At 39.5% G+C, this 12,498-nt stretch overlaps 1 protein-coding gene across 1 annotated transcript in view; it reads left to right on the top strand.

Annotated features, from left to right (window-relative positions):
- si:dkey-106n21.1 (solute carrier family 23 member 2) overlaps positions 1–11,306 on the top strand; it is a 36,959-nt gene extending 25,653 nt beyond the window's left edge. Inside the window, exons 8-12 of the mRNA XM_058644330.1 lie at positions 310–563; positions 2,648–2,812; positions 5,277–5,385; positions 9,259–9,354; positions 9,436–11,306. Coding sequence (XP_058500313.1) covers positions 310–563; positions 2,648–2,812; positions 5,277–5,385; positions 9,259–9,354; positions 9,436–9,614 — 803 coding nt within the window. The 3' untranslated portion in view covers positions 9,615–11,306. The remainder of the gene's footprint in view (positions 1–309; positions 564–2,647; positions 2,813–5,276; positions 5,386–9,258; positions 9,355–9,435) is intronic.
- Positions 11,307–12,498: the final 1,192 nt, after the last annotated feature.

Below are 12,498 nucleotides of genomic sequence, written 5' to 3' on the forward strand. Positions count from 1 at the left end.
ATTATGTTTCCATATTTTTAGTTTGTACACATTGTCAAAGTGTGTCAAGAATGGGTAAAAAGGGTAAGTTGTATGTGCTAAGAAATCCAACAATCCATCAACTAGGAAGATTGTATAAATATTAAGGGATAAACCTTAGTCTGTGAATGTTAAGGGAGTAAAGCTAAGTTGTGGTTGGACAGGTGAGGTTTCACTTACATTAAAACAAATATGTACTGTCTTCTCTCGTTACAAGAAAGAACATTCATACAGAGCTATTTTGAAGTTGTATTATGTGGAACCTTAAAAATGCCAACTATGTGCCCACAGGTCAGTGGGGCATGCCCACATTGAGTGTTTCTTCGGTGCTGGGCATGATGGCAGGCGTCTTGGCATCGACCATGGAATCAATTGGTGACTACTATGCTTGTGCTCGTTTGTCCGGCGCCCCTCCACCACCGACTCACGCCATTAACAGGGGAATAGCTATCGAGGGCATTGGCTGCATCATCGCCGCACTGTGGGGAACTGGAAACGGTACCACCTCCTATAGCCAGAACATTGCTGCACTAGGCATTACCAAGGTATGTTTTTTTAATCTTCATGGCTGCACTAATTCATTTGATAGTGTTTATTTCCTTCCCATGCCTACCTGACCAACAGATGTCCAATACTTCCTCTCCTTGAAAAAATACATTTTACATTCATTTAGTCATTTTAGTTTTCTGCAGACCCTGAAAGTCAAAAGCCACCATCCATCCATCTTCTACCGCTTGATCCTCCACAGTCCAATCCCCTGTGTTGTGTGGCCCCAATTAACTTATGCCAATTAATTTAATTTAGTTATGGATTTATATGGTCTATATGCAGTATTATATTTCTGTTTTTCAAATCAGGAAAACAGACTTTGTAGTTGTCATGTTGGCCACAAGAGGCTAGCTTGTATGGGACTAAAAGTCTTCTTTCAGGTCCAAGGTACATGTATTATTTATTGGTTTATGTAACATAAGTCTTTCTTTCACCAAGGGCTGTCTTTTCATCTGTGAAGGTCTTCTGCCAGAGAGGCTTTAGAAAATGAAGTGTAAAGAGTAGAAAACAAAGCAGGTTGTGGTGGATGAATGTGGCTCAACTATATTGTCTGACCTTAGTTTGTCAGAGTTTTTTTTGACTGATAATATAATTGGGTTGCATTACAAACAAGAGGATAATCTTTACAGAAAATCTTTTGCTCTAATCTCAAATATAAACACACAAGGTTTGGGAACAAGCACAGCGCCTCACTCACTTTGTTTTGTCTTGGGTTGTCTGTTCACTGAGGCACAGATCTGTTTGGTTTGGTTTATCATATTTTTATTCACGTGCCTCTTCATGCCTCAGTCTTGACACTTTAAAGGTCAGAGCAAACTCAGGGTTAACTTCACCTCAGCAATTCCCACTGAAAGAATTCCCAAGGCACTTTTTACTGCTGGTGCTTCAACATGGGAAGTCAAATGGACTTTTATGGCCTGAACCTTAAGGGGCCTAGAGCTAGTGTGAGGTATATTCAGCCTCAAATTCTTCCCACATTCATTTATACAAAACATACACATTCATACAAAATGAGTAAATGAGTCTAATCAATTAATTATTTCTGTGACAAGATAAAAAAATAACCTAAATTAAATTAATTAAAATCATATTTACAGGACAGTGACTACTTTGTGTTTTAATTATGAGCTAACAAAAGTCACATGTGAGGTTCCTCAAAGGTCCATTCTTGGGCCTCTTGTTTTTGTCATCTGTCATTCTTTGTCATCTGTCCAATGCGATTCAATCTTACTTGACCCGTTCATAACATCCATTATCAATAACTTTATTATAGAGAAACCTTTATGGAACACAATGAGCAAGCACTTGGCAACAGTGGGGAGAAACAAAAAAACTCTGAGATTTAAATGATATAATATTATAACATCACATACCATAACTATGCAGATAATTCAGTCTAATACACTCTCAGTGCATGGCTACACCCCTCTTTAAACCAATCATAATTTGATAATACCTGGAAGCCTATGTGCATTTTTCAAATGTGGTCTATGGGTTAATGTACATGAATGTGTATATTAATGTAGTCATTACAAAATGCTCTATTATATTTTTTTTTTCAAAGCTAGTCGCCAGAGCAAAGCCACTCAAGTTTGCTGTTCATAAATAGAGCAGAGAGCCCTTCCTTACACATCCTTCCGTACATCCTATAATTTATAATCTTTCAGCATACTGTGTCAGTGAGGGTGCACTGGATCCCAAACTGAATTCTATAGACTGTTCTCACCAAGCCAAGGTGATAATGCTCTTACCTTGTGTATATGCATTTATATTTTATTAGGCTGTTTCACAAGAATGGCATTTCAAAATTATATAGCGCTGTGCCAAGGTGTGTCAGTGCAACATCGTCAAACTTGTATTAAATAAGGGCCTGTCAGACCGCCTCACTTCAAAGCCTATGCACTCTGCAGCCTGAGAATTGTTTTTTTCGCCGGCCATTATGTCTTTACTGTCAAGTTTGATTCATCGCAATCATCACTCTCGGAATTCATTTTATCCCATGTGCCATTTTGGTAAGAAAAATAAAGCTGGCTTCTAAAAATGATCAAACTAATGAATAATCCACTTTTGTTTTCGCCAGGTTGGCAGCAGACTGGTCCTCCAGACAACTGGCATTCTCATGATCTTCCTGGGAATCTTTGGGAAGTTTGGCGCAGTTTTTATTACCATCCCCGACCCAGTCATTGGAGGCATGTTCCTTGTTATGTTTGGAATGATTGCAGCAGTGGGGATTTCAAATCTTCAGGTAGAATCATTTAAATATTTCATCATTTGTATTATGCAACATCATGTCTTTTTTTTTTGGTCTTTTTTTTGGTGGACACATCTGAAGCACATTATAGAAACGTACTCACCCAAGACCCCGTGACGCAAAACATGCTCTACTAAAAAGGTCCTCAAAGGGAAAGTTTTTTTTTGTTTTGTTGTATAAGATACTGACATAATGAAAAAAAGATTGTAGCCACTAAACAAAAGGCTCACCTAATAAAATCTATGCGTGCCTATGTCTACAATTCAGAAAAACTAAACTGTTTTATCTTGCCAGTCGACACCCTTTTTTGCCTGTAAACGAGAATTTGTGCTGCTCTTTAAACCATTCAATGCACCAAAGTCCATAAAGAAATTCAGCATTTTTTTTAATGAAACACAGGAACTGTCAAATTGCCTCCATCAGTCAGTTGAAATGTGTTATTTTGTGACTTGAGTGGTCGATATCCAGCAAAAGACTGTGTCCCCGGTTTACAAACTCCCATTTCCAGTGGCTAAAATGATTTTTTCCTTCCTTTTACCACCACACTTGAAAAAAAACCTGAACTATTCTTTTCATGGCATCTATGGCTGTACGTCAGCTATTAAATACCATACCATTGCTTAAAGTTCCAGTTACTGTCCCTCAGGAGGCTGACTGTTTGAGGCTTACTTGGATGTCTCCCAAGGGTGAGGACACACGGATCATAGTTGTGAAAAAAGTGTAGAAAAAGTTAGCTCAGTGTTTTGTCACAATATATTTATGTATGATTAAAGCAGGAAGTGTGTTACGCAAAATTACCCCATAAAATCATAGATACCAGATGGGAAAAAAACTCCTCTATCACAGCTTTGAGTGGTGGAAAGTGATTTATCGACTACAGTATTACCCTCATATATGTTGTCACAATAGACCTTGGCAAATGATACAGTTTATCAGAAATTAGACAGGATTTTGATTGATGTGATTTAGTTTTGGCTTCAGACAGTAAGAATGTACTGGTAGTGGAGATTATAAACTGTTTTTTAATGAGCATGTAAAACCAAATAAACAAAACCCACACAGCGGGTACTTTGACGTCAATAATAGCTGGAAATCAAAGGTACTTCCAAGATAAATATACTGGAAACAGTGACTCGAAGCCAAAGTTTCACCCAGTGTTTTTGTCTTGTAACAGGTTTCTTTCAACTGTGCCTGTATAAAAAAATGAAACGCGATACTGGGCTTTTTATCCTTTTTCTAATAACTATTGTGTTTGTGCTGAATAACTTCAGCTCCACCGAGTCTAAGTCACTGGTGTCAAAACTTGAAGAAAGGAGGTTTTACATAATGAAGTAACTGTCACTTCAGACGGGAAATGTTAGTATCAGTTGCGACATGCAGAACAAAGTGGGCCTCCCTGGGTGCATGGATGCTTATGAATCTTTGAAGTGCTGTTGTGTACATTATGTACTTGCACCGTCTTACGCACAGGTGCACTCTATGTTGAGAAGCACTTAAGGGCAGATTTGAACAACGTAAAATAAGATAAGGCAATTAAAATCAGCTATCTGAAGAATATATTTGTTGTTTGCTGTGCAACTGGAAACTGAGGTTTGAGGTCTGTTTGAAATAATGAATTCAGATTTACCTAAGAAAGGTTGAGCCACAGAGGATGCACGAGCAGCTTACTTTTCATTTCAATAGAGGATTATATTGTTTATTTCACAATAAAAGCCATGATTCCTGGCATATAGTTGAGTACAGGTATGTTATTTTATTAGTTTACTATTTACAGCAAAGGGAAACACTATATAACACAGTGGCAGCCTCACAGCAGACAACAACACCTGCGTTCTGTGGAGTAAAATGAGTGATTTTGAAAATGGTGCATGAGAGCTAGATGTTAGATGAAGAGAAGAACAGACAGCTTTCTGTTGAAATAAAGTGGCAACCATATTATTAATATAGCATATACTTGAGCTGGCAAAGCTTTTCAGATCAGATGAGCCTTTTGTTAAGTCGTCAAATCTGTTTTTCCTGTTCCTGTCCCCCAGTTGCAAGCATGTTTTCACTGAGCTTGCACCTTCCCACCCCCGACTGCTTTTCAGCACAGGGCTTGCACAGAGCACAGGGAGATGTACGGACTATACGTACAGTATGTCTCACAAACCGATTTAATAATCCCCCCCCTCAGTTTCACAGGACTTCTCCAGCTGAATCAACAAATGGTCAAAACATATTCATTGACTTAGTTGTCCTCATTCTGCCCTGTGTTATCCTATCATGACCAAATGCATGCGAATTCTCCACCAAAATAATTCCCAGGTCCTTTTGGAGTGCAAGATTATTTATAATCACATTTCAGTCAATTTCAAATCACGGACCAACAAAATAATGGTTTGCAACTGAGAGTCAGTTAACCAATTTAGATGAATTATATAACAACTCTCCCCCCTCCCTGTTCCCTTTTTTTCTCCAGTATGTGGACCTGAATTCATCACGTAACCTTCTCATCCTTGGCGTCTCTACCTTCAGTGGACTCGTCTTACCTACCTGGTTTCACTCCAATCCAGGTGTCATTGATACAGGTGATTTTTACACAGACAACGCGTGTGTGTGTGTGTCCGTGCTTTTCACTGTGTACATTGTGATTCAATCTTTTCTGGGCCTCCCGTTGGTAACCAGTAAACTCTCTCCTTCACATAAATGCATGTAAGATCTTGCCATTGACCATTTTGATTTAAGATGCTGGTGCTCTACTGTAGCATCTGGTGGCAGTTGCATGTTCTTAATACAGTATGGCTTTCGAACTATCTCGAAAATTTGATTTTAAAAATCATACACGTGGCTTTTTAATCCGGCGGAATACACAGACTGACTGATACAGAAGAATCAACGTTCGGTGATGCAGATCCGCTGTTAATGATCAGGAATGATTGAATTAGTGAGGACAACAGAATGGAGACTCGTGGCAACATCGGATATGTCCTCGTACCAAAATAAACAGTTTGCCTTGCTAATTAATGCTGCGTGAGAAGGACACAGAGGACATTCGCTGAGAATCTCCGTTGAGACGATTATGTGGAGGGATGGGACATTTCAGGTGGGCTTGAATCTCAGGTTCAGGCTTTTGAAGGTACAGACACATAATCACATACAGGTGCCATGTGAGTATGATCTAAATTATACACACACATACGCACACACATTCTCAAATTTCTATCCATTTCAAGACATTTGGACAGCATACCCAAGGTCTTATCCCTAACCTTAACCATGACCAATCAATGCCTAACCCTAACCTTAATTTGACCACAATTCAAATGCTAGCCCTAAACTGAAACAGTTCCTCCGAAAGTTGCCATATAAGGACCAGTTTTTGGTCTCTATTAGGACTACTGGTCTGGACAAGGTCAGTGTTTATGCCAGACAAGGTTGTACAATCGAGTGGACGCTTGTCATCTTTGTTATTGATAAAACAAAGATATAATCCACGACAGTGCTGGAAAACAGATGCAGACATCCAGATTGTTAATCCTTTTTTCAGAGGAACACCATGGCCCTCTGACAGTGACAGGCAGGTTGTGCTCCCACTGCTCCATTTACAGATTACACTTGAAAAGATTGCAGTGCTTTTGCCAGCCTAAGCTCCTCAGGTCAATGTGTTCCCAAATCCCAGAGGCCCATATGGCAAACATTTGGTTACCTTAAGTCTTTAGCCTAGATTTGAAAGTGGTAAGGAGAGCATTTTTAATTGTCTTACCGGAGCCTGAGTCCTAATAAGGATTTTGATGGTGTTTGCTGAATAGAAATGTGAGTTTTTTCTTAGTCATGTGGCCAGACCTACAGGTCACATGGGTTCAATAGGCTGTTCGGTCTTTAGAGAATACTCAGTGAGGCTTTTCACAGACACACAAGACAGTGTAAAGTGAATTCATTCTGCCCCCAGTGGTTCTCAAACTGGGGGTCTGGGGTACATTGAAAGGAGTGCTTTCTAATAGAATTATTAATTGTCAAATGAATCCAATGGAAATACATGGATTTCTTATTTTTTATATTTACGACTTTATTTTATAACAGCTAACACTGACTTCCATTCATTTCTGTAAAATCTGTAATGTGGTATAAAAACAAGTTGAAAGTTGGTTATTTCGTCAAAGGAGGAAACAGTGGTGTAGAAAAAATGTAAATGACACTAAACAATTCTGGAAAGGATCCCTTTTACATGACAATAATATAAACACACACGTATAAACACTAATAATAGAACCGATAATGCTAATCCAGCTATAAAATTTGAGCAGATTAAGTTAGACCAAGTGAACTTTGACAGAGAAAGTCAGACCAATCAGAGAAATCAATCCCAGGCTATCAGCTAATGATTCCCTGCTTTTGATGACACTGATTGTCTTGGCCACTTCCTATGAAGCCCCATCAAAAGAGCAATCCTAAAGATTAAACATCTCATCCCTGCAGACATTAGACCTTGATCCCAGGAGTCATGTGATGCAAGTGTGTTTTAGGGAAGTGCTAATCCAAAGTTCAACACTGGCATCAGGGCTTGTCTGGTTCTCTTGGGTCTAGGCTGCTTACCTCCCAATCCTCTTGGCTGGAACCCAAGTCAGTGGCTGTAATCTGCCTGGCTGAGATAAATACTGTTGCCCACGAGTCTCTCCACAGTTTATAGCGTCTCATAGCGACACCAAAGAGGAAGCCTGTCAGTGCTCTTTGTAAATAAACTGCTGCTCATCCAGACGTCTTTAGATGTACAGATTGTGAGACTTAAACTCAACCCAGCAGGTGCCTTGAACTTTTGACTGCTACCTATCTTGGCAGAAAGTGTGTGTGTGTGTGTGTACATGTGCATCAATGCATGTCTGCATGTGTCCGTTTGAGTTTTGGGATGACATGTTCAGGGACAAACTACGTCAGCGCTGTTTGCTATTCTTGATTCAATTTTATTCAACTTTATTAGGCCATTTATTACCTAGAGGGCATTATGAAAGCAGGGCACACAAGCATTCACAGAATATTCAATGTGTGGGTATTCAAAGGCCAACTCTGACTGTGGAGACTGAAGTGCCACAGTGGTCCAGTGATTACAGAGGCAGCTCCTCAGACACTAAGCAATTCTCATAAGTCCAAATATCTGGACTCTCCTTTGAAGCCTGTGGCTTAATGTTTTCCATTATCCGAATGGGTGAACACTGCCAGGCCTGACATTTGACCTTTAGGGGAGATCAATCAAAACTACCTTTTTGACTCATGTTAAATGTTACCCTTATCTACCCTTTTTCACTTTGACAAGGAAAGCGAAATATACCACACTGAGCTGCAAGTCCTTGATGTGATGGAAGCATAAGGTCATTTCACACCTAACAGTCCGCCAGACTCGGTACGATTGGGGACTTTGTTCGGTTGGGGGTTGCGACACTCAGCCGGTCTGAGTGTTCCCCTCCTCGCCTGAGGGGGCGCTGCAACAAGAATTACTGAAGGAGAAGACAAGACAAACCATGAACAAAGAAAACTGCATCCTATCGGTCTCGGTTTTTTTTGTTTGTTTTATGCAGAACATACGACACATTTCTCCTGGCTATCGTTCTACGCACGCGCATGTTTTGGTTGTGTTGTACCCACAATGCCCTGCGTTGTAGTCCGCGTCCTGCGTTTGTTTCACAGTTCGGTTGCGCATTCACACCTCCCCAAACAAACCACATTTTCCAAGCAAACGAACTAAATGTCAGGTACATGCTGTATTCTCCCTGCCTGCTGAGGATGGTAAAATCTCCACCAAACAAATGGAGCAGTGAGATTTGTACTGGTGCTCCTGATGGCCAGCTCAACTGTGACAGATGGGCTAATGTATTTGGGTAAAAGAGAGTGAGAGGAGAGAGAAAGTGACAAAAAGAGAGAGTGTTGGTGGGACAGCAGTGCTGCAAACAGTTATAAAATTAAGTAATTGCAAAGATGGAAACACTGCTGTTAGTGTCTGGTTTGTATTTTCTTTCCTTACAAATCTATTGTCTGCAAACTCTCCAGAGTGCATATTTTAAAGAAATATCTGAGACATAAGACATACGAAATTCTTGTGTCTCCATGACATTTTCATGTTGAGGACTTGTTAGACATGTTTTAAATACATGGCTCAGGGATGCAGACAGAAACATTTTGTTATCTGGCCAAGAAATCCAGAAAGCATGTGTGAGACCCATCCAACAGACAGATCGGAGCCGGGCTGGGTATAAATCAGCTGTTATTCTATCCTACTTCTTGGGCCCGGTTGCTGTTAGTTTTAATTTAAGGGAGACTGTATTTCTTTTCCGTTTTAATTGGCTACACTAAAACCTGATCTCTGACATCCATGTGGAAGAGACAAGAGCAAAGAAAAGAGGACACTTCGTCACATGGTAAATGAAAGGTAACACATGACGTTGATTCGATTTGTTTCATTTAATTTGTAGGAATAAAAGAACTGGACCAAGTGATCGTGGTGCTCTTCACAACACACATGTTCATTGGAGGATTCCTAGGGTTCGTTCTGGACAACACTATTCCAGGTCGGTGTCATGCAGAATGCAACTATTAGACGAGCTATTAATCACTTATCAGTCTTATTAAATTTGTTTGTCTTTTTTCAGGTACTGACAAAGAGAGGGGCATCAACAGTTGGCAGGAAAAGGTGCAAGATGGTGGCAAAATGGCTTGTGACCTGTCTTGCTATGATATCCCTTTCTGTAATGGGATTTTTAAAAGGTTCAGATGTTTCCAGTACCTGCCATTCCTCCCTTCTTACAAGACCACCCAGCAGTCTAAGTAACCAGATGCAAACTTCGACTGAAGGATTGATGCTGGCCCTTTGGCTCTTTTAAGCCAAACCGTAGTTACCTAGTTAGGATTAAAACAACATTTTATGTTCAGGTATACAAAAATGTCAGTGTGGGGCTATTGCATTTTTTTTTTATTATTTATTTATCAAATTTCCCAAATGTCAAAATGAAAGTGTAAATCTTTTAAAATTGACACAGCAATTTATTGTTTGCCTTCTTCGTGTATACCTGGGCAATTCAGGCTGAGGTGATGTCTGACCCTCTTTATTACTGTACTGTAAGACGTATTTAATGGCTAAACTAGCAAAGAGCAGTATGATTCACCGAGAAAGGTCCAGTGCATAAAATTTGGGGGTTTCTGAATATGATATCTTGACTATCTGCATTGATGTATTATCTCCAGAAAATTGGTAGAACTGTTGTGTTTTCCTCACCTAAGAATAATACGTTTTAATTACATGGGGAGCAGGTCCTCTTCCATGGAGTCTGCCATGTTGTACCTCCATATTTGTACAGTAGCACACAATGGACATATCGGACTCTGGCTTTACGGGGGAGCTTTTGCATGTTTTTGTGCAGTGGTCTCTCATACACATTTGGATAGGGAGTCTATAGCTAAAGGAAATCATTTGGTTGCACATCCTACACACTGATCCTTTGATAAGAGGCTAAAATGAAGTTAATGTGACTGTAAATGCATGCAGATTTGGCGATTAGGCACAATTGGACACTCTAAATTGACCGTAGGTGTGTGTGAGAGTGGACAGTTGTCTCTATGTGGCCCTGTGATGTCCAGGGTGTACCCCACCTTTAACCCTATCAGCTGGGATTGGCACCAGCACCCTCCGTGACCCTCATGTGGAGGATAAAGTGGTAGAAGATGAGTGTGATTGAGTGAGTGAGTGAGTGAGTGAGTGAACTTGTAAATGATAGATACATACGCACACAACCGCAAACCTGTGGTTCCATTCCATACTATCAGGGTCCACATACTTAGAGTATTCTATTTCAATATCATTTCCTACACAGAACCCAAACCCAGCAGTGTATTTGTGCAAAAGTTAATGTAAGCTGCACGTAGATGTGTAAAAAAAGAACAAACTGGTAATTCATTTTAAAATAAAAGTTACAAATACAGCAATAAGTGGAAAGCTATAATGTGCTATACACCAACCTATGTCCTGTCTTTTGATGCATGAATCGTTTTAATGAAGGCGCCATGCTGTTACTTTTTCAGAAAGGCTCACAATGTCTGTGAGACAAAGTTTAACCTGTATATTACTGTGGTATATTACTTCTCAGCTTGAAATACTTTGTCTAATGCACTTAAGCCATGATGAGAAATAAGAAAAACACATTTCTGTCCAAACGTGTAAGAGTTAACACAGTATCGGTTGTTATGGTTATGGAATGATTTGTGTCCTGTGACCACTGCACCGTGCCCCCAAACCCCCACACATGCTGTACACACAAACATGTGTTTTTCTTATTGTATTCATTTTGCACCAATATTCAGTGGCACAGAACCCGAGTGAGAAATGTATTTAAGTGTCATGAAGTTAAGCCACTGTTGAGGTGTTACAAAAGTGTTGAAACTAACAAGATGTTTTTTTTCCCTCAGTTGTCTAATTACTACCTCAGCAGCAACACTGGCTACATAAACAACATGTTTTTAAAAATGACTTATTTCCTGTCATGTTTTTCAAAGAGCTGTTTTTATTAACACAACTGCTTTGTACCTTTCATTTCATTTCAATAATGTATAATTTTAATCTTTTTTTTTAACTATAACTTTAATTCAGTTGTTGTTAAGTCATTTTGAACTTAATAAAGACTTTCTCTCTCATTTTTACATGGGTTGCTAATATATACTATACTGTATACACTTTTTTATCATATCTGTATAATTGTTTTTACTTGACTATATGTGTTTGCACACCCAATACGAATGCAATGAGAGCAATGAAGTGTAAGTGTGATATGTTTATTTAATCTATATGAAAAGGGACTGCAAAAGGTCCACAGGGTGGAAGTGGACTTGCTTTAGCTACTTCAGTGTTTCCTAGTCCTACTACATGGGGGGACCAGCTCTACCAGGTAATGTACCTGGCGCTTATGCTCATGCTTACATTTTTAATGCAAAATTTGGAGTTAATGCGATTATATTGTGCTTCCATCCAGAATTTATTGTACAAATACTCAAAATTTGAATCAATGTATAGGTGGATAGAGCTAGTAATTAAGGTTTGTCACATACAAGGTTATATCCCGACGGTCAGTGAATTGGATGTAAGATTTAAAGAGGTAGCTACAAATGTTCTATTGTTTTTTGGGGTTCTTTAAATAAGCATTGGATAGTTATCATAGATTTTGTGTGAAAACGTGTCAAGTAAAGCTCATGTTTCGATGTACCTCTATGCTCATGTGACACAGTGTGGAAATTTCATTATAAGCATCCTCCTCTTAGCCCGTTGAACTATTCACATAACAGCGGAGCAGGAGGTTAATTGGGTTAACGCAAATGCTAAGACTAGACTTCTTAGGGTTAAGGGTTAAAGTAAGGTTAAGGAAGTGCAGAGGAAACGATTCCACCCAGGTGTAGCAATAAACAGGTGTGTAACTGTCTAGGTTTGGATGTGAATTAGCTCCTGGGGCTGAGGAGGAGCCTAGGTTTGCAGAGGCCCACCCTGACATGAGGAAGGTGTTTGGGGTTAGTGAGTTTAAAGGAGCATGCGCTTATTGGAGTCTCCATATAAGATCATGCTTGCATTATTTGGTCTTGCTCTTCGTTTCTTCAATCCTTCTTCCTTCCTTCTCCTTCTTTCTATAGTATGATATATCTGGTTGTGCGTTAGCCTTTTATCAGACAGTTAT

Source organism: Solea solea, chromosome 12 (genome assembly GCF_958295425.1).
Source record: "Solea solea chromosome 12, fSolSol10.1, whole genome shotgun sequence".
NCBI classification, from domain to species: domain Eukaryota; kingdom Metazoa; phylum Chordata; class Actinopteri; order Pleuronectiformes; family Soleidae; genus Solea; species Solea solea.